The sequence below is a fragment of the Physeter macrocephalus genome, chromosome 2 (genome assembly GCF_002837175.3).
Source record: "Physeter macrocephalus isolate SW-GA chromosome 2, ASM283717v5, whole genome shotgun sequence".
In the NCBI taxonomy this organism is placed as follows: Eukaryota; Metazoa; Chordata; class Mammalia; order Artiodactyla; family Physeteridae; genus Physeter; species Physeter macrocephalus.
In genome coordinates this window covers 7,694,702-7,717,884 of record NC_041215.1, presented here as the reverse complement: position 1 = coordinate 7,717,884, position 23,183 = coordinate 7,694,702, and the positions used below count along the sequence as shown (strand labels likewise).

At 38.1% G+C, this 23,183-nt stretch overlaps 1 protein-coding gene across 4 annotated transcripts in view; it reads left to right on the top strand.

The window, feature by feature from the left end:
• UIMC1 (ubiquitin interaction motif containing 1) overlaps positions 1-23,183 on the top strand; it is a 170,803-nt gene that overhangs the window by 50,206 nt on the left and 97,414 nt on the right. For 2 of the 4 annotated variants that reach the window (XM_024116288.3, XM_055079986.1), the window contains exons 3-4: positions 3,053-3,097; positions 17,552-17,636. In XM_024116288.3, the coding sequence (XP_023972056.1) occupies positions 3,053-3,097; positions 17,552-17,636 (130 nt within the window). The remainder of the gene's footprint in view (positions 1-3,052; positions 3,098-17,551; positions 17,637-23,183) is intronic. The other 2 variants (XM_055079989.1, XM_024116287.3) reach the window with 1 other exon arrangement.

Here is a 23,183-nt window from a genome sequence, read left to right as displayed (position 1 = left end):
CTCCTTTATGGCTCCCTCCCACTGGTGCAGGTCCCGTCCCTATTCTTTATCTCTGTTTATTCTTTTTTCTTTTGCCCTACCCAGGTACGGGGGAGTTTCTTGCCTTTTGGGAGGTCTGAGGTCTTCTGCCAGCGTTCGGTGGGTGTTTTATAGGGTGGGTGTTCTATAGGAGAAGTTCCACGTGTAGATGTATTTCTCATGTATCTGTGAGGAATGTATCTGTGAGGAGGAAGGTGATCTCCACGTCTTACTCTTCGCCATCTTCTCCTAATTACTTTTAATGTTTAAGCAAAGTCAGGGGATTTTTCTCCCTTAAAATAAGTTTTAAACATCAAAACCAATGCCTGTAAAATTTAAACTTTCAACAGTCCCAACATTTTGAATGAAAACTATTATAAACCATTATAGACTTCTCAGATGTTCCTTATATTATAGGTGTGTCAACCTCGTTATCTAGTGTAGAATCCTTCAAAGGTTTCTCTGTCTCTTCACTGGGTGACTTTTTCTAAGTGCAGCTCATGCGTGTGTTTCCTCTGTTGTTATTCCCATTATGCTGTGGCCATCAAGCTTTCTTTTGACTTGTTTGACTGTAGTATTTGTTTTCATCCTCTTATTTTGAATCTTTTCGTATCTTTACATTTAAATGTAATTAAAATTTTTCTTTTAAATTACATTTAAATTTAATTTAAGGATCTCATTTAAATGTAAAAGAAATGTGAATTTCTTGTAGGCAGCACATATAGTTGAGTCTTTATTACCATTCTGACAGTCTCTGTCTTTAATTTGGGTATTTAGACCATTCAAGTTTTTTTTTTTTTTTTTTTTTTTTTTTTTTGGGGTTAGCGGGCTTCTCACTGTTGTGGCCTCTCCTGTTGCGGAGCACAGGCTCCGGATGCACAGGCTCAGTGGCCATGGCTCACAGGCCCAGCCGCTCCGCTGCATATGGGATCTTCCTGGACCTGGGCACGAACCCGTGCCCCCTGCATCGGCAGGCGGATTCTCAACCACTGCGCCACCAGGGAAGCCCTAGACCATTCAAGTTTTATGTGATTATTGATATAGTTAGATTTGAATATATTGTCTTGATGTTTGTTTTTAATTTGTGCCATCTTTATGTCCTTTTTTGATTTTGGGGGGGCACCTTTTTTGGATCACTCAAGTTTTTTTAAAAAATTTTTTATTGAAGTGTAGTTGGTTTACAATGTTGTATTAGTTTCCGGTGTACAGCAAAGTGATTCATTTATATACATATGTATTCTTTCTCATATTCTTTTCCATTATGGTTTATTACAGGATACTCAGTTCCCTGTCCTATACAATAGGATCTTGTTGTTTATCCATTCTATATATAATAGTTTGCATCTGCTAGTCCCAAACTCCCAATCCAACCCTCCTCTATCCCCCACCGTGGCAACCACAAGTCTGTTTCTGTTTCATAGATAAGTTCATTTGTGTCATATGTGAGATGACACATATAAGTGATATCATATGGTATTTGTCTTTCCCTTTTTTTAAAAAAATATTTATTTTATTCTTGGCTGCGTCAGGTCTTAGTTACAGCACTCGGGGTCTTCGTTGTGGCATGCAGGATCTTTCATTGTGGCGTGCAGGCTTCTCTCTAGTTGTGGCATGTGGGCTCAGTAGTTGCAGCGCGGGGGCTGCAGAGTGCGTGGGCTCTGTAGTTGCAGAACACGGGCTTTCTAGTTGTGGCTCACATGCTCAGTGGTTGTGGCGTGCAGGCTTAGTTGCCCTGCGACATGTGACATCTTAGTTCCCTGACCAGGGATCTAACCCGCATCCCCTGCATTGGAAGGCAGATTCTTTTTTAAAAATAAAAAATTTATTTATTTTTGGCTGCGTTGGGTCTTAGTTGTGGTGTGGCATGCGGGTTCTCTAGTTGTGGCACACAGGCTTAGTTGCCCTGTGGCATGTGGGATCTTAGCTCCCTGACCAGGGATTGAACCTGCGTCCCGTGCATTGGAAGGCGTATTCTTAACCACTGGACCACCAGGGAAATCCCTTTTTCTTTCTGACTTACTTCACTTAGTATGATAATCTCTAGGTCCATCCATGTAGCTGCAAATGGCATTATTTCATTTTTTTTATGGCTGAGTAATATTTCGTTGTATATATACTACAGCTTCTTTAACCATTCATCTGTCAATGGGTATTTAGGTTGCCCTCATGTCTTGGCTGTTGTAAATAGTGCTGCTATGAACATTGGGGTGCATGTATCTTTTCAAATTATAGTTTTGTCTGGATATATGCCCAGGAGTGGGATTGCTGGATCATATGGCAACTCTATTTTTAGTTTTTTGGGGAACCTTCATGCTGTTCTCCATAGTGGCTGCACCAATTTACATTCCCACCAACAGTGTAGGAGGGTTCCCTTTTCTCTACACTCTCTGCAGCATTTATTGTTTGTAGACTTTTTGATGATGGCCATTTTGACTAGTGTGTCTGTTTAGGTACTCTGCCCACTTTTCATCAATCATGTATTTTTTATAACCTCTCTCTCTCTCTCTCTCTCTCTCTTTTTTTGCTGCGCCGCGCAGCTGGTGGAATCCTAGTTCCCCGACCAGGGATTGAACCCAGGCCACGGCAGTGAAAGCACCATGTCCTAACCACTGGACTGCCAGGGAATTCCATTTTATCTCCCTTTTTGACTTGCTGGTTATAATGCTTTTTTATTTTAGTGGTTATTTTTAGTACGCATATTTAGCCTATCACAGTCTACCGTCAAGTGATGCCATACCACTTCGTGTATAATATAATCATCTTACAATAGTTTACTGTTATTATCCCCCCCAACTTTGTTACTGTTGTCATGCATTTTACTTGTACATGTATTGTAAACCCCATAATATATTATTATTATTTTGTTAAATAGTTATTGTTTGAAGATAAAGAGAAACAGTCATGTAGTTATTCATGTAGTTTCCATTTTTAGTGCTTTTCATGCCTTTGTGAAACTCTGTATTTACACCTGGTGTCATGTTTTTCTTATGCCATAGACTAGGTAGCTTAAACATGTAAATTTACTTCCTAACAGTTCTGGAGACGTCCAAGATCAAAGTGCCAGAAGGGTCAGTGTCTGGTAAGAACTCTCTCCTTGAGTTTCAGATGGCTACTTTCTCACCATGTACTCATATGGCTTTTCTTTTCTGCATGTACTGGGAGAAAGACAGCAAGCTCTCTAGTGTTTCCTCTTATAAGGGCATTAATTGCATCATGAGGATCCCACCTTTGTGACTTCATCTAATCATAATTACCTCCCAAAGGAGGCAACTCTAAATACCATCACATTAGGGGTTAGGGCTTGAACATACGAATTAAACGGAGGGAGGCCCACAATCCAGTCCTGCTGCCTGAAGGACTTTGTTTTTTGTTTGTGGGTCTGCTGGCAATTAATTCTTTCAGTGTTAGTATATCTGAAAAGTCTCTGTTTTGTCTTTTTTTTTTTCAATAAAATTTTTAGTTTGGAATAATTTAGATTTGTTAAAATGTTGGAAAGATAGTACACAGGTTTCGTTATACCGTTCACTCACTTTCTTCTAATGTTAACATCTTTTTAACATTATAACCATAGTGCATTTTTCAGAACTAAGACATTAACACTACTGCATTAACTAAACTCTAGACTTCATTCAGATTTACCAGATTTTCCACTACTAACCTATTTCTGTTCCAGTATCTAATCTAGGATATCATAATACATTTAGCAGCCTTCATTTTTTTTTTTTTTTCCTTTAAGTTTTTTTTTATTTATTTTTATTGAAGTATACTTGATTTACAATATCGTGTTAGTTTCAGGGGTACAGCAGAGTCATTCAGTTATATATATTCCGTTTTTTATATATATATATATATATATATATATATTCCTTTTCAGATTCTTTTCCCTTGTAGTTTATTACAAAATATAGTTCCCTGTGCTATATAGTAGGTCCTTGTTGGTTATCTATTTTGTATATAGTAGTGTGTATATGTTAATCCCAACATTCTAATTTATCCCTCTCCCCAGCCCCTTTTCCCCTTTTTAACCATAAATTTTTTCCCTGTGTCTGTGAGTCTCAGCCTTCATTTTTGAAAGATTTTGCTGGTAGGTTAAAGAATTTTAGGTAAGTTAACTTTCTTCTTTCAGTATTTTAAAAGATTTTGCTCCCCTGTCTTCTTGCTTATATTGTTTCCAAGAAATCTGGTATAATCTTTATTTTTTCTCTGTGTTCGTTTTTTTCCTCTGGCTTTAAGATTTTTCCTTTATCACTGTTTTTTGTGTTTGTTTTTTTTTCATCTTTTTTTTTGGCTGCTCCATGAGGTTCCAGAGATCGAACCCATGCCCTCTGCAGTGGAAGTGGGGAGTCTTACTACCAGGAAAGTCCCTGTCACACTGGTTTATAACAGTTGATTATGATATGCTTTTTTATTTATTTTTGTATTCTTTTATACATATTCTGACTAGAAATTCTGTGAGGTATGACAACTCTGTCAGAGTGACTTGCCTTTTCACTCTTTTTTAATTTTAATATTTATTCATTTATTTATTTATTTTTGGCTGTGTCTTAGTTGCAGCATGTGGGATCTTTCATTGCGTGTCGGCTCCAGAGTGTGGGGGCTCTGTAGTTGTGGCTTGTGGGCTTAGTTGCCCCACAGCATGTGGGATCTTAGTTTCCCAACCGAGGATTGAACCTGTGTCCCCTGCATTGAGGGCAGATTCTTAACAACTGGACCACCAGGGAAGTTGCACTATGCTTTTTTAAAAAGATGCTGCTTGTGCCTGTGGGTTTTAGAACTTATTGGATCTGTGGATTTATAGTTTTCATCAAGTTTGGAATGTTCTCAGTCATTTCTTCAAATGTGTTTTTGTTCCTTGCCCTGTACAAGGACTGTAGTTACCTGTGTATTAGGTCACTTGAAATAGTCCCACAGTTCACTGATATTCTTTTCATTTTTGTGAATGTCATATGAGTCACATTTCAAGTGCTCAGTAGGCACTAGTGGCTACCATGTTTGATCCTGCTGATATAGAACATTTCTGTCATGGCATTGGCTAGTACTGCTCCTTTAAGAGATAACCAGGACTGGGGACTTCCCTGGTGGCACAGTGGTTAAGAATCAACCTGCCAGTGCACGGGACATGGGTTCGAGCCCTGGTCTGAGAAGATCCCACATACCGCAGAGCAACTAAGCGCGTGTGCCACAACTACGCACCCGCGCGCCACAACTACTGAAGCCCGCGCACCTAGAGCCCGTGTTCCACAACAAGAGAAGCCATCGCAGTGAGAAGCCCGCGCACCGCAGCAAAGAGTAGCCCCTGCTCGCCACAACTAGAGAAAGCCTGCGTGCAGCAACGAAGACCCAACGCAGCCAAAAATAAATAAATAAATAAAATAAAATTACTTGAATCAATCTCTCATTTAAAAAAAAAGTTTAAAAAAAAAAAGATAACCTGGACTAATCCTATCTTGCCTTAAATCTGCTTACCTTGGACACCCCCAAGAAATTCAAGCTTCCCATAGCTTCTCTCATCACCTAGATTCTCATCCCACGACTCTAATCCATCATCTGGGGGCACTTTTCTAATATGACTCAGTCTCCCACTCCTGCTCTCAAAATGACTCTGCCCTCTGGAATTAGATGTCAGTGATCAAAAAAATCCTCCACATTCTTAACCCTCTCTGTGGAAGTTCTCTTCATCTTCTTGCTTGAACTGAAAGATGGCTGTCCTCTGAGCGTACTGCTTCTCCTTGTTCCTTCTCAGGTACTGGCTGTTTCTTCTTCCTTACAACACAATACCACTGACCTGGAGGTGGGGTAATTATCCTCTTACTCCTCGTTGTTGCTTCCAGACTACTGGAAAACCTGGTTTGAAGCACAAACCATTCTGCTACGCCTGTTACTCCACCTTGAAGAAGTCATCTACTATCCTTCTGGTCACCCACCCCACCCCCTTTCCTGGCCATTCGTTGAAAATTTTAACATATCACTTGCTGTCTTTCTTTTTGCCAGTCTTGCCATCATTCTTGGTGATTTTAATATGTACATATTAGACTGAAGAATATGAAAGTTGCAGTTTCTGTAGTTCAGCCTAAGCTGTGATTCATACAGTATCTGTCCTCTCACTTCCTTTACCTTTTTGCTATCAGCTCCCATGGATCATACCATCTCAGCCTTTCTCAAGTGGGATTTCTGAGAGAGAAGTAAGCCTAATGTCCTCAGGCATCCATTGTATGTAGTGTATTAACCTCTGTCCTCCGCATCTAGAATAGTACCAACCAGTTATGTACCATCCTTGGGAGAAGTAAGGAAAACATTCGATTCATTTTCTGTGTTCTGTGGTTCCAGTGAGGAACCCTGATTGAGCCTGTCAGTAAGAATCATGCCACTTCCAAGATCACCACCACCTATCTTCCAGCTCACTCCTTCTAATACCCTAACTCCAATAATCCTTCAGCCCCACTAGGACGTCTGATTCCAGGCTATCACCTTCTCATTGTCCATCATCCTGTCATGTCCTCACTTTCCTTCTTACTTAACCTAGGTCTCATGGTTATACTAACGATTCACTTGAATATTCTTTCAACTTTCTTTTTTTTAAAAAAAATTTTTAACTGAGGTATAGTTGATTTACAGTACTGTGTAAGTTTTAGGTGTATAGCACAGCAATTCAGTTATAGGTTATTACAAGATATGGAGAATAGTCCCCTGTGCTATACAGTAGGTCCTTGTTGGTTATATATTTTATGCATAGTATTGTGTATGTGTTAATCCCAGGCTCCTAATTTATCCCTCCTCCACCCCCCCTTTCCCTTTCGGTAACCGTAAGTTTGTTTTCTGTGTTTGTGAGCCTCTTTCTGTTTCGGAAATAATTTCACTTGTGTCTGTTTTTTTTTTTTAAGATTGCACATATAAGCAATATCATATGATATTTGTCTTTCTCTGTCTGGCTTATTTCACTTAGTATGATAATCTCTAGGTCCATCCATGTTGCTGAAAATGGCATTATTTCATTCTTTTTTTATGGTTGAGTAATATTCCATTGTGTGTATATACATATATATATATATATATATGTATATACACCACATCTCTTTATCCATTCATCTGTCGATGGACATTTAGGTTGCTTTCATGTCTTGGCTATTGTAAATAGTGCTGCAGTGAACATTTTGGTGCATGAATCTTTTAGAAATTATGGTTCTCTTCGGGTATATGTCTAGGAGTGGGATTGCAGGATCATATGGTAGCTCTATTTTTAGTTTTTTAAGGAAGTTCCAAACTGTTCTCCATAGTGGCTGTACCAATTTACATTCTCACCATCAGTGTAGGAGGGTTCCTTTTTCTCCACACCATATCTAGCATTTATTAGTAGACTTTTTTTTGTGTGTGTGGTACGCAGGCCTCTCACTCTTGTGGCCTCTCCCGTTGTGGAGCACAGGCTCCGGAAGCTCAGGCTCAGCGGCCATGGCTCACGGGCCTAGCCACTCCGCGGCATGTGGGATCCTCCCGGACCGGGACACGAACCCGCGTCCCCTGCATCGGCAGGCGGACTCTCAACCACTGAGCCACCAGGGAAGCCCTATTTGTAGAGTTTTTGATGATGGCCATTTTGACTGGTGTGAGTTGATACCTCACTGTCCTTTTTTTTTTTTTTTGATTTATTTGGCTGCATTGGGCCTTATTGTGGCACGCAGGATCTTCGTTGTGGCATGCAAGATCTTTCTTTGCAGCACACGGGCTTCTTTCTAGTTGTGGCGCACAGGCTCCAGAGCACGCAGGCTCAGTAGTTGTGGCACAAGGGCTCTCTGGTTGTGACGTGTGGGTTGTAGAGCACTGGGCTCAGTAGTAGTTGCAGTGTGTGGGCTTAAGTTGCCCCACGGCATGTGGGATCTTGTTTCCCTCCCCGACCAGGGATTGAACCTGGATCTCCTGTATTGCAAGTCAGATTCTTAACCACTGGACCACCAGGGAAGTCCCCTCATTGTAGTTTTGATTTGCATTTCTGTAATAATTAGTGATGTTGACCATCTTTTCATCTGCCTTTTGGCCATCTGTATGTCTTCTTTGGAGAAATGTCTATTTAGGTCTTCTGCTCATTTTTTGATTGGGTTGTTTGTTTTTTTGATATTGAGCTATATGAGCTGTTTGTATATTTTGGAAATTAATCTCTTGTTGGTTGCATTGTTTGCAAATATTTTCTCCCTTTCTGTAGGTTGTCTTTTCGTTTTGTTATAGTTTCCTTTGCTGTGCAAAAGCTTTTAAGTTTAATAAGGTCCCATTTGTTTATTTTTATTTTTATTTTCATTACTCAAGGAGATGGATCCAGAAAGATATTGCTGTGATTTATGTTAAAGAGCATCTTGCCTATTTTACTCTAGGAGTTTTATGGTATCTGGTCCTATGTTTAGGTTTTTATTCCATTTTGAGTTTTTTTTTGTGTATGGTGTTAGAGAATGTTCTAATTTCATTCTTTTACATGTAGCTGTCCAGTTTTCCCAGCACCACTTATTGAAGAGGCTGTCTTTTCTCTATTGAATATCCTTGCCTCCTTTGTCATAGATTAATTGACCATAGGTGAGTGGGTTTATTTCTGGGCTTTCTATCCTGTTCTGTTGATCTGTATTTCTGTTTCTGTGCTAGGACCATTCTGTTTTGGTGACTGTAGCTTTGTAGTATAGTCTGAAGTCAGGGAGCCTGATTACTCCAGCTTTGTTTTTCTTTCTCAACATTGCTTTGGGTCTTTTGTGTTTCCATACAAATTTAAAAATTTTTTGTTCTAGTTCTGTGAAAAGTGTTATTGGTAATTTGATAGGGATTGCATTGAATCTGTAGATTGACTTGGGTAGTATGGTCATTTTGACAATATTGATTCTTTCAGTCCAACAACATGGTCTATCTTTCCATCTGTTTGTGTCTTACTTAATTTCTTTCATCAGCATCTTACAGTTTTCAGGGTACAGGTCTTTTGCCTCCTTAGGTGGGTTTATTCCTAGGTATTTTATTCTTTTTGATGTGATGGTAAATGGGATTGTTTCCTTAATTTCTCTTTCTGATCTTTTGTTGTTAGTGTATAGAAATGCAACAGATTTCTGTGTATTAATTTTGTATGTTGCAACTTTACCAAATTTGTTGATGAGCTCTAGTAGTTTTCTGGTAGTGTCTTTAGGATTTGCTATGTGTAACATCATGTCATCTGCAAAGGGTGACAGTTTTACTTCCTCTTTTCCAAATTGGGTCCCTTTTATTTCTTGTTCTTCTCTGCTTGCTGTGGCTAGGACTTCCAAAACTATGTTGAATAAAAAGTGGCGAGAGTGGACATCCTTGTCTTTTTCCTGATCTTAGAGGAAATGCTTTTAGTTTTTCACCATTGAATAGGATATTAGCGTGGGTTTGTCATATGTGGCCTTTTTTATGTCATGTGTGGCCCCTATGCCCACTTTCTGGAGAGTTTTTATCATAAATGGATGTTGTATTTTATCAAAAGTGTTTTCTGCATCTATTGAGATGATCATATGGTTTTTATTCTTCAATTCGTTTTTTTTTTTTTTGGCTGCATTGGGTCTTTTGGCTGCGTTGCTGTGTGCGACCTTTCTCTAGTTGCAGTGAGCGGGGGCTGCTCTTCGTTGCCGTGTGTGGGCTTCTCATTGCAGTGGCTTTTCTTGTTGTGGAGTGCAGGCTCTAGGCACTGGGGCTTCAGTAGTTGCGGCATGTGGACTCTAGAGCGCAGGCTCAGTAGTTGTGGCACATGGGCTTTGTTGCTATGTGGCATGTGGGATCTTCCCAAACTAGAGATTGAACCCATGTCCCCTGCATTGACAGGCGAATTCTTAACCACTGTGCCACCAAGGAAGTCCCTATTCTTCAATTTGTTAATGTGGTGTATCACATTGGTTTATTTGTGGATATTGAAAAATCCTTGCATCTCTGGGATAAATCCCACTTGATGATGGTATATGATCCTTTTAATGTATTGTTGCATTCAGTTTGCTAGTATCTTGTTGAGGATTTTTGCATCTATGTTCATCAGTGATATTGGCCTGTTAATTTCTTTTTTTGTGTGGTTATCTTTGTCTGGTTTTGGAATCAGGGTGATGGTGGCCTCATAGAATCAGTTTGGAAGTGTTTCTTCCTCTGCAGTTTTTTGGAATAGCTTCAGAAGGATAGGTGTTAACTCTTCTTTAAATGTTTGTTAGAAATGGCCTGTGAAGCCACCTGGTCCTGTACTTTTGTTTGTTGGGAGTTTTAAAATCACAGTTTCAATTTCAGTACTTTTAATTTGTGTGTTCATATTTTCTATTTTTTCCTGGTTCAGTTTTGGGAGAGTGTACCTTTCTAAGAATTTGTCCTTTTTTTTCTAGGTTGTCCAATTTTATTGGCATATGGTTGCTCGTAAGTTGTCTCTTGTGGTCCTTTGTATTTCTGTTGTGTCGGTTGTGATTTCTCCTTTTTCATTTCTGATTTTATTGATTTGAGCACTCTCCGTTTTTTTCTTGATGTGTCTGGCTAAAGGTTTATCAATTTTGTTTATCTTTTCAAAGAACCAGCTTTTAGTTTCATTGATCTTTCTGTTTTCTTGGTCTCTATTTCATTTATTTCTACTCTGATCTTTATGATTTTTTTCCTTCTATTAACTTTGGGTTTTGTTTGTTCTTCTTTCTTTAGCTGCTTTAGGTGTAAAATTAGGTTGTTTCTTTGAGATTTTTCTTGTTTCCTGAGGTAAGCTTGCATTGGTATAAACTTCCTTCTTAAAACTGCTTTTTGTCGTGTCCCATAGGTTTTGAATTGTCATGTTTTCATTTTTATTTGCCTCTAGGTATATTTTGATTTCCTCTTTGATTTCTTCAGTGATTCCTTGGTTGTTTAGTAGCATATTGTTTAGCCTCCACATGCTTGTGTTTCTCTCAACTTATTTCTAATTTCTACTGTACTCCCTGGGAAAACCCAATTTTGGTTAAATCCAATTCTCCACCTATTATGTGTCCCTACCTAAGGAGCACAACAGTGCTCATGTTACATTTAAGACCACAAGCCTCAAGTGGCCCCTCAGTATTGCCTAGCAATCCTAATATGTTTCTATAGTCAGTTTTATTGAGATAAAGTTATATATTATATAATTCACTAAATTGAAGTATAATTCTTGGTTCTTAGTATGTTCACAGAGTTGTACAACTATCACCACTATCAATTTTATAACGTTTTCATTAACTAAAAAAGAAACCAGTTCCCATCAGCAGTCATTGTCCTTTTCCCCCCAAACTCCCAGCCCTAGGCAACCACTAATCTGCTTTTTGTCTCTATGGATTTGCCTATTCTGGGCGTGTCTTATAAATGGAATCATACAACATGTGGGCTTTTGTGACTAACTTCTTTCACTTAACATATGTTTTCAAGGTTCATCCATATTGTAGCATGTAACAGTACTTCATTCCTTTTTTCCCCACAGTGGCTGCACCATTTTACATTTCTATCAACAATGTACTGGGGTTCCAGTTTCTCTATGTTCTTGATAACACTTGTTATTTTTTAATATTTAATTATCATAACCACCCTAGTGGGTGTGTAGTGGTTTTTTATTGTGGTTTTGACTTGCATTTCCCTAATGGCTAATGAGCTTGAGCATCTTTTTTGTATTTGTTATCCATTTGTATAGCTTCTTTGGAGCAACATCTGTTCAAGGCCTTTGTCCATTTATACAGTGCAGTTTGTCTTTTTGTTGTTTGGTGGTGTTTTTTTATATTTTGCATATTAAACCTCCTATCAGGTATATTATTTGCAAATATATTCTTTCATTTTTGGGGTTGTCTTTTCACTTTCTTGATGTTTCTTGATGCACAACAGTTTTAAATTTTGATGAAGTCCAGCTTATCTGTTTTTTCCCTTTTGGTTGCTTATGCTTTTAGTATTGTATCTAAGAATCTGTTGCCAAATATAAAGTCATGAAGTTGATCCCTAAGAGTTTTTTAATTTTAGTGCTTATGATTTGGTCTTTGTTCCATTTTGAGCTAATTTTTGTGTATAGTATGAGATGTTTTTTTGTGTGTGTGTGTGTGTGTAGTGGTAAAATATATATAACATAAGATTTACCATTTTAACAATTTTCAGGGTAAGTATATTTACATTGTCATTGAATTGTAGGAGTTCTTTATATGTTGTGGATAGTTAGCCCCTTGTCAGATATATGTTTTGCACATATAGTCTCCTTAGCCCCTTGTCAGATATGTGTTTTGCACATATATTCTCCCGTTCCATAGGTTGCCTTTTTACTCTGTTGATATCTTTTGATGCACAGTAGTTTTAAATTTAGTCCAATTTATCTGTTTTTTTCGTTTCTTGTGCCTTGGTGTCATAACCAAAAAAGTCATTGCCAAATCCAGTGTCATGAAGCTTTTCCCCTATGTTTTCTTCTAAGTGTTTTAAAATTTTAGCTCTTATATTTAGGTCTTTGATCCATTTTGTGGTATTAGCTTTTGTGTATGGTATAAGATAGGGGTCTAAGTTCCTTCTTTTGCTTGTGTGTATCCAGTTTTCCCAGCACCATTTGTTGGTATTTTAACTTTTAACCAGCTATGTCTTTATGTTTTATTTGGGTTTCTTGTAGGTAGCACAGAGTTTGATCTTTCTAATTTTATACGGGCTGGCAGTCTCTTTTTTTAAACCGATGTGTTTAGACCTTTTATATTTAATAAAGTTCTTGAGGTACTTTAAAATGTACCATCCAACTGATTGTTTGTGCATTGCTTTTTAGTTTTCTTCCCATTCTCGATTTAATTTTATTTTTGCATTATGTAGGAAGTTTGCTTTATTGAACAAATTAAGTCTGTAGAGAAAGATATACTGAAATTATCTTGCTTTTCCATCCTGTACTCCCTATTCCACATCCCTCACCCCTGTTGATAACCAATTTTATTGATTTCTTTTTTATTCTTACATTGCTTTAAAGCAAAAATAAGCCCATTCATGTTTTCTTAATTCCACTTCTTTTTATGTGAAATGTAGCATACCTATTTTCATTTTGTTCTTTTCTCTGCACTATCCTATAGGTCAGTGGTCCCCAGCCTTTTTGGCGCCAGGGACCTGTTTCGTGGAAGACAATTTTTCCACGACGGTGGGGGGTGGGAGGGTGGGCGGGGGATGGTTCAGGCGGTAATGTGAGCAATGGTGACCGGCACATGAAGCTTCACTCGCTCGCCGGCTGCTCACCTCCTGCTGTGTGGCCTGGTTCCTAAAAGGCCATACACCAGTACTGGTCCACGGCCCGGGTGTTGGACACCCCTGCTATAGGTTAGTCCCTTCATTTTCTCATTGTTTTCTTGTATTTCTTCAGTGACTCTTTTAGATTTTTACTTGTATAGTTTTTCTTTGGAGACCCATTTTTATTTTTTGAGATGGTTTTATCTATTTTTAGTTTTTTTCCCGAATTTTATCAACTTTCATTTCATTTGTTCCTTTTTTGTCAGTTTATGGTCTGAGTTTTAAATTTCTGATTCTAGGTTTTTTCTTAACCTGGAGACGATTCTTTCAAATTTGTTTGGAATGTGTTAATTTCTTTTTCTGGGTTGGTGATTAGAGGAGAGTGTTCATAAACTGAAATGTTTTTATTTGCATTTTGTGTTTTTTAGTTGCTTAGTTTGGAATTTCTTCTTTTATTTTTATCATTTCCTGGACAAAAGCTTCCCTTTTGTCACTTTAGTGTACTTCAGTCTAGTGAAGTACAGTTTCTTTTATGGATGGTATTGTTGATATTAGTGTACTGGGAGGGTGGGGAGGAGAGGTTGGCATGTTTCAGTTTTTTTCTTCAGGACCCTTCATTTTTTTTCCTCCTTTCTTTTTCTTCCATGAATCTGAGGGGTACCACCTCTTCTTTGTGTATCTCCCTCTTTTCCAGTAGCAGTGCATCTCTGTGGTTGCCACTTTTGTTCCTCTCACTTTCAAGCCCTTTAAAATGTAGCTGACTGTGTGAAGTACCACATCTTGGACCAGTGTTTGGCCTTAGTGTGGGACACTCTAATTCTGAAGGTGATTTTGTCTGTGCTTTCAGTTTTTCATCTCTTTTATTTTTCATGGAGTCTCTTAAGCCTTCCCTTTCTCTGTTCTGTGTACTCACAGACTGGCAGCAGCAGTGGGAGCTCTGTTAGAATTTGTTGTTTATTTCTCTGCTCACTGGTTATTTGAAGTTTGTGGTATGTTTTGTCTCCTAATAATGCTGAAGGCACTGGTCATAGTTGGTGTTATTTCTGGTCCTTGTTTGTCTTGTGGGTTTTTCTGGGATGATATGTGGAGAGATTCAGATTTAGGTGATTACCATTATCTTCTAGACCTTTCATTTTCAGCAGTTCTGGATTACCTTATGATCCAGAATGGCTGTGTTCTTTCTGGAACATGGTCTCTTATGTATAGCTTTGAGTTGAATTTTCTTAGATTTTGTTATATTCACTATATTTCTTTTCCTGTATTCTTTGATTTTTGGTGCTCTGCTTTAGGCATATTTTTTGGTATATGTTTTTTGTTTTATTTATTTATTTAGGAAAAATAATTCAATTTCAAGCAGATGAATAAAACACCAAAGTGTCACACTGGATGCAAATCACCAAACACAGTTGATAGAGTTTTCCAATTGATGATATATATAAAGAGGGCTCAGGGAAAGTGAAGTAGGGCAGAAAATTAATATTGTTGGATAATGTTGCTTTATATTAATACATGTTCCCTTATGTAAAACTCCATATTAAAAATGCATTTTCCGTGATTTTTTCAAGAATCTTCATACAGGTGTTTGCCCTTTATTGAAATATGAATTATTTTAACATGCTTATGAAACTTAGATTAAGTTGACTTTAACATATTGGAAAGAATAATTTTACATCTTTGAACAATATTTAAAAATAAAATTTCTTCCCATCTCCTTCACCTCCCTCCCTCCCTCACCCCCCACTGGTAACAGATATTCACTTCCATGTTGCAGGAATTATTCTTTCTATAATTTTGTTTTTTGTTTTAGAGTTTATCTTTTTTTCTTTTAATTAATTAATTAAATTTATTTATTTTTGACTGCATTGGGTCCTCGTTGCTGCGCATGGGCTTTCTCTGGTTGCGGCGAGTGGGGGCTACTCTTTTTTGCAGCGCACAGGCTTCTCATTGTGGTGGCTTCTCTTGTTGCGGAGCACGGGCTCTAGGTGCGCAGGCTTCAGTAGTTGTGGTGCATGGGCTCAGTAGTTGTGGCTCGCGGGCTCTAGAGCGCAGGCTCAGTAGTTGTGGTGCACGGGCTTAGTTGCTCCGTGGCATGTGGGATCTTACCGGACCAGGGCTCGAACCCGTGTCCCCTGCATTGGCAGGCAGATTCTTAATCACTGAGCCACCAGGGAAGCCCAGAGTTTATCTTATATTAATGACTTTTATAGCTCCTTTCTTCCTTATTTTTAAAAATTTAGCTTTCTATGATCTGGTTTGTCAGTTGTAAATAGTATCCTTTGACTTTCACTTATAGTGCATGCAATAGTCAATGAACTTACTCTGTTTTCCACTTCGGTCTTCTCTCATTTATTAGTTGCATCATTTCTGCATATAATAATTACATGCTTTTTTCTGTTCTCACCGGTACTTTTAGTCTTAGTTCTAAAATTTAATATGTTAAATATTCACTATCAGTTCTTTTGCCAAGTTTCTCTAATCATTTTTTAGTTGAATAGTGCTTGTTTTTAATTAGATTTGACAAGTAGGCCTTGTAAGTATAGTATTTCCTGAGTTCTTATGTGTTTGATACTGTTTTTCTGTAATCTTGATATCTGAAAGACTGCTTGTTGGAATCCAAAATCCTTGGTTTAAAAAAATATTTTTTGCCTTGAGTTTCTTTAAAATGCTGTCTTCTTGTTTTTTTGCTTTCTATGTTGCATTTGAGAAGTCCAGTTTATTTTCCATTTTTTGGTAAGTGATTAGGCCTTTTTGTTATTCTGCATGCTTTAAGAATTTTTCTTGAGTGAGATAGGCATATTAGTACATGTCTGGAAATTGACTGTTGAGGGTCCATTTTCCCAGGTAAATCGTATATACTTTCAGTTTGTAGATTCAGGTGTTTTCTCCCTTATAAATTTTTTTTTTATTATAATGTTTATGTTAGTCTTTTTCATTGTTTTGTTTTCTTCTTCAGAGACCCCAGTTATACATTTATTGGATCACCTTTGCCTGTATTCTTTTTCATTTTTAATGACGTTTATTGTTTTCTTCCTCATTTTACAAACAATACCTGTTAATTGCAGGCAATTAGAAATACATAGAAGCCTAAACTAAAACATGATCATCACCCATAATCCCCACCTTTTAGACATAACCACCATTAGCATTTATTATTATTTTTTAAAGATTTATTTATTATTTATTTATTTAATTTATTTTTGGCTGCATCGAGTTTTAGTTGCGGCACACAGTATCTTTTGTTGAGGCACGTGGGATCTTTTGTTGTGGTGTGTGGGCTCTTCATTGTGGTGCGTGGGCTTCTCTCTAGTTGTGTCGTGCAGGTTTTCTCTTCTCTAGTTGTGGCACGCGGGTTCCAGAGCACTTGGGCTCTGTAGTTTGCAGCACATAGGCTGTAGTTGAGGCACATGATCCCAGTAGTTGTGGCACATGGGCTTAGCTGCCCCATGGCATGTAGGATCTTAGTTCCCTGACCAGGGATTGAACCTGCGTGCCCTGCATTGCAAGGCAGATTCTTTACCACTGGACCACCAGGGAGGTCCCACCATTAGCATTTTGATGCATTTCCTCCCAGTGTTGACACATACACGCCCGCGCGCGCGCGCACACACACACACACACACACAGTAATTGAAGTATAATTTACCTACAATGCTGTATTAGTTCCAGGCGCACAAAATAATGATTTGCATCCATTGTATTCCATCAGTGGTATGAGAGTACTTGTTTCGCCACAATAAATGTTTTATAAAACATTTTCATTTTTACTATTAGTATAGGTTTAAAAAAGTATCTATATAATTGTTATGATTTGCATACTTATGAGCCCCTTGTGTATGTTTTTCTATGAAGTGTTTTATCATATTCTTTGCCTATGGGAGGAGGTTAAATATTGGTCTCTGTATTGATTTATAAGAGCTCTCTATATAAGGGAAATTAGCCCTTTATCTGATAAATATGTTGCATACTTTTCCTTAGTTGTTCTGTTGCTTTTTAAAGTAGTGATTTAAAATAAGTGACTATGCACTGAATTTAACCTTTATTATTGATTTTTAAACCTTGAATCAAGCTTTCTCTGAACTTGGGTGCGTACTTGCTAGTATTTTGCAGATGGACCAATTTTACATGAGCTTGTATATGACAGATAATTATGTCAGTATATTATGATTTTTAATTTTTATTGGTTCTGAGTCTATACTTTCCTTTTTCTACCATAAGAATCTTTTTCTGATGTTTTCTGTGAACATTTACAACCACCACTGATTCTTCAGAGGCTCAGTGGCCTCTGTTGGCTGTAGAGGAGGTAGAAAGAGTACTACTTTTAATGGCAGTCACCCTGATCATATTTCTTGTTTTGCAACAGGAACCAAAGGAGGAGAATGGATTGCAGAAAATGAAGACAAAACAGTCGAATAGAGCAAAGTGTTTGGCTAAAAGAAAAATTGCACGTATGTTTTCATTTTTGTGTTGAGAATGGTTTGGAAATTACAAGTCATAGACTTGACACTGGTTTCTTCATTAGGAAGAGGTTTCTCTGAATAAGGTTGTGTGTGCTTCCTGTTAATTCTGGGTTCCATTAAGATTTGTAGGGATCACAGTTAACCTATAGCATTATATAACTGACTTATTAAAGACAATGTTGAAATTAAAAATGTGACCTTCAGAGTTAGGCACACTTGGATATGAATCCTTGCTTCACCTTACTATGTGGACTTTAGGCAAGCCACTACTTTCAGCCTACCTCTGTTTCCTCATCAATAACATGCACATAACACTTAGAAAGTCACTTAGTGGCTCCAATAATGGTGTGTTTTACTCTTTTGTTCATTAAAATTTTTAGGGAAAAACTCTTCTGTGTGTTTCCCGTATTCTTAACACTTCACTCTGGTCATCAAATGTGTAGGGTTTTTTTTTCCTCCACACCAAGCGGTTCTCCAGCTCTCTGGCAGACACTGGGTGCCCTACAATTTAAGGAAATCTGACACTCTCATATCCCACAAGTTAAGGGCTTAATTCTGCAGGACTACCCCTTCTTTTAGATGGCAGTTGCAATTCCAGGTTGTTACCTGTGCTTCTGACTGAGTTGCTATAAATCAGAGGTTCCCATGACCCCTTTCTTGGGTTTGATTAATTTGCTAAAATGGCTCTCAGAATTCAGGGAAACAGTTTACTTGTTAGATGACTGGTTTGTTATAAAGGGTATAACTCAGGAACAGCTAGATCGAAGAGATGCATAGGGCAAGATATAGGAAAAGGGGTGCGGATCTCCATGTCCTGTCCAGGTATGTCACCCTCGCAGTACACACACATATTCACCAACCTGGAAGCTCACCAAACATTGTAGTTCAGGTATTTTTATGGAGGCTTCATTATGCAGGTATGGTTGATTAAATCATTGGGCATTGGTGATTGGTTCAACTTCCAGCCAGCCCCTCTCCCTTCCCTGGACGTGACGTTGGGGAGTTGGAATGAAAGTTCTAATCCTCTAGTACATTGGTTGGTTCACCTGGCGACCAGCCCCCATCCTTAGGGGCTTTCCAAAAGTAAGTTCATTAACATGGTCTCTGGTGTGCAGAAGAGGGGATTGTTACGAATAACAAAAGACACCTTTATTGCTCTTTTCATTGAGGAAATTCCAAGGGTATTAGGAGCTCTGTGCCAGGGCCAGGGGCAAAGATTAGGTGTATATTTATTATTATAAATCACATTATCAGAAAACTCCTTTGTTGGACGTTTTTTCTCTTCTGACTTTGTTACTCAATTGTGAAGTCGTTTAATAATTACTATATTTTTGGGGCTTCCCTGGTGGCGCAGTGGTTGAGAGTCCGCCTGCCGATGCAGGGGACACAGGTTCGTGCCCCGGTCCTGGAAGATCTCACATGCCGCGGAGCGGCTAGGCCTGTGAGCCATGTCCGCTGAGCCTGCGCGTCCGGAGCCTGTGCTCTGCAATGGGAGAGGCCACAACAGTGTGAGGCCTGCGTACCGCAAAAAAAAAAAAAAAAAAAATTACTATATTTTTGCATTGTAATGTCATGTGAGATGTTTAAGTATTTCAGTGAAGTTTTCAAAACTGTGATAACTAGCTGAAATTATTACAACAGTTGATTGAAGATAAAGAAGGATTTTTTTCACTGTTAATTTGAATTTTGGTGATTTAAGGTATAATTCTCAGCCTTATAAAATTAACCATAATTTTTGTTGTTGTTGCTAAATCATTGTGTTATATCTAGAGGTGGCTGTCACTATGGTTAGATCTGTTGAATGTACTCAAGTTATTTTCAGTCTTGAGAATTACTTTTTGAGGTGCAATAATCTTTATCAGTTGATAGTTAGGTTTTTGTCACCATTGGTAGACTATTAATAGTTGTTTGCTTGCTGTCTGTTTCATGTTTTTTTTTTTTTTGTTTTGTTTTTGCGGTACGTGGGCCTCTCACTGTTGTGACCTCTCCCGTTGCGGAGCACAGGCTCCAGACGCACAGGCTCAGCAGCCATGGCTCACGGGCCCAGCCGCTCCGCAGCATGTGGGATCTTCTCGGACCGGGGCACGAACCCGTGTCCCCTGCATCGGCAGGCGGACTCTCAACCACTGCGCCACCAGGGAAGCCCACGTTTTTATATAATTGTGTCATGCTTTTTTTCCCAGTCTTACAGTCTTTTTAATTTTTTTTTAAATTCAGCCTGACAATTTCAGTCTTTTTAATTGTCCTTTACGTTTATATTTCATGTAATTATTGATGTAATTGGATTGAAGGCTGTTTATTTGTTCCAATTGTTCTTCGTTTCTTCTTTTCTTTTTTTGTATTTGTTGAGTATTATTTTATGATTCCATTTAATTTCTATTTACTTACCTTATATCTCTTTTTAAAGATATTTAGTGGTTGCTCTAGAGTTTACAGTATACATGTTTAATTAATCACAGTTACCTTCAAATAATGTCATATTGTTTCACATGTAGTATAAAGACTCCCTAGTGTAAAGACTCCCGATTCCTTTCTACCCTCCTTTGTGTTATTTTTACCATATGTTTTACTTTTGCATATATTATAGCACACAATACATTGGTACTGTTTTGCTTTAGATAGTTAAATGACTTTCAGAGCAATGGAAATAAAAAATAAAGAATTCCATATTTTCCTTTATTTGTGCCATCAGGGGCTTTTTATTTCTTTGTGTAGGTCCCAGTTTCTGTCCAGTATCATGTTTTTTCTGCTGGAAGAGCTTCCTTTATCACTTATTTTAATGTAGACCAGTTAATTCTCTATTTTATTTTTGTCTGAAAATGTATTTTTCCTTTTTTTTTTTTGTGGTATGCGGGCCTCTCACTGTTGTGGTCTCTCCCGTTGCGGAGCACAGGCTCCAGACGCGCAGGCTCAGTTGCCATGGCTCACGGGCCCAGCCGCTCTGCGGCATGTGGGACCCTCCCAGACTGGGGCACGAACCCGCGTCCCCTGCGTCGGCAGGCGGACTCCCAACCACTGCGCCACCAGGGAAGCCCTGTATTTCTCCATTTTTATGGTAATTGCTTTACTGAGATATAACTCACATACTCAATTTATTCATCATATAATACTTTCATCATTGAAAGTATATAGTGGGTTTTAGTATATTAACAGTTGTGTAACCATCACCAGTCTAATTCTAGAATGTTCTCATCACTCCAGAAAGAAACCCTATACACTTAACCAGTAACCCAAAGTCCTCATCCCACCCAGCCCTAAGCAACTATTAATTTACTTTCTGTCTTTATAGATTTGTGTATTCTGGACATTCCATATAAATAGAATCATATAATATGTAGTCGTTCATGACTGTTTTTTTTTTTTGTGGTACACGGGCCTCTCACTGTTGTGGTCTCTCCCGTTGTGGAGCACAGGCTCCGGATGCACAGGCTCAGCGGCCATGGCTCACGGGCCCAGCCACTCCGCAGCATGTGGGATCTTCCCGGACCAGGGCACGAACCCGTGTCCCCTGCATCGGCAGGCGGATTCCCAACCACTGTGCCACCAGGGAAGCCCTCATGACTGGTTTTTTTACTTAATTTTTTCAGGTTCATCTGTGTTTTGGCATGTATTAGTACTTCATTCCTTTGTTGCCAGATATTATTCCACTATATTGCTGTACCATGTTTTGTTTATATAGTCATCATTTGATGGATATTTGAGTTGTTTCTCCTCTTTGGTTATTGACTAAAGTTGCTGTGAACATTCAAGTACTTGTTTTTCTGTGGCTGTATGTTTCCATTTCTCTTGAGTAATATAACTAGGAGTGGAATTCTTGGGTTATATGGTAACTCAATATTTAATTGTTTGAGAAACTGCCAGATTGCTTTCTAAAATGGCTGCACCATTTTACATTTCCACCGGCATCGTATGAGAGTTGCAGTTTCTCCATATCCTTGCCAACAGTTATTTTTCTTTTTCTTTTTTTCCCCATTACAGCCATATTAGTGGGTGTGAAATGGTATCTCATTGAGGTTTTGATTTGCATTTCTCTAATGACTAATGATGATGAGCATCTTTTCATGTGTTTATTGGTCATTTCTTTGCTTATTAAAAATATTTTTATTGTAAAATACACATAACATAAAATATACTACTTTAACCATTTAAAAATGTTTTTATCATGAAGTGGTGTTTTTGTCAAATGCTTTTTCTGTGTCTATTAAGATGATCATATGGGTTTTTGTCTTTTGTCAGTTTGGTGTATTAATTGATTTTCATATGTTAGGTCAACCTTCCATTCCTGGGATGAATTCTTCTACTCTGTCATAGTGTGTAATCTTTTTATATTATTTCTAGACTCGGTATGCTAACATTATGTTGAGAATTTTTGCATTTACATTCATAAGAGGTATTGTTCTGTAGTTTTCTTGTGATGTCTTTGTCTGGATTTGGTATCAGGCTAATACTGGCCTCATAGAATGAGTTGAACATTGTTCCCTCCTGTTCTATATTTGGAGAAGATTGTGAAGATTTAATATTATTTTTCTTTAATTGTTGGACAGAATTCACCAGTGAAGCCATCTGGGCCTAGGCTTTTCTTAGTAGATAGTTTTTGATTACTAATTCAATTTTTTTAAATGTATTTATTTATATTTGGCTGCACTGGGTCTTCATTGCTGTGCGTGGGCTTTCCCTAGTTGTGGTGAGCGGGGTCTACTCTTCATTGCAGTGCGCGGGCTTCTCATTACAGTGGCTTCTCATGTTGTGGAGCACAGGCTCTAGGCGCGTGGGCTTCAGTAGTTGTGGCGTGTGGGCTCTAGAGTGCAGGCTTAGTAGTTGTGGCACACAGACTTAGTTGCTCGAAGGCATGTGGGATCTTCCTGGACCAGGGCTTGAACCCGTGTCCCCTGCATTGGCAGGCGGATTCTTAACTACTGCACCACCAGGGAAGTCCTCAGTTTCTTCTCTGTTGTAGTTCTGTTCAGATTTTACATTTTTTCTCAAGTCAGCTTTTGGCAGTTTGTCTTTTATTTTTGTATTTGTTAGTAATGTCTCCACTGCCATTCTGCTTTTAGTTGTTTGAGTCTTCTTTTTCCCCCTGCTCAAATCTAACTCAAAGTTTTTCAATTTTTTTAGTTTTCAAAAAACCAACTTTTCATCTCATTGATTTTTCTTGTTTTACTATTTTTTATTAATTTCTCCTCTATTATTTTGTTTTTTTTCTGCTTTCTTTAGGTTTAGTTTGCTCTTTTTTTTTTCTGTGACTTAAAGTGGAAGTTTAGGTTATTTGTTTGAGATCTTTCTTTTTTAATATAGGCATTAGATAGATGTAAATTTCCCTTTAAGTATTGCTTTAGCTAAATCATTTAAGTTTTTAAGACATTTTCATTTTCATTCATCTCAAAGTATTTTCTATTTTCTCATTGTAATTTTTTCTTTCACCCATTGGTTATTTAGGAGTGTTTTGTTTAATTTCCACGTATTTGTCCATTCCCCAAATTTCTTCCTTCTGTTATTTATAATTTCACCCATTATGCTGGAAAACATACTTTG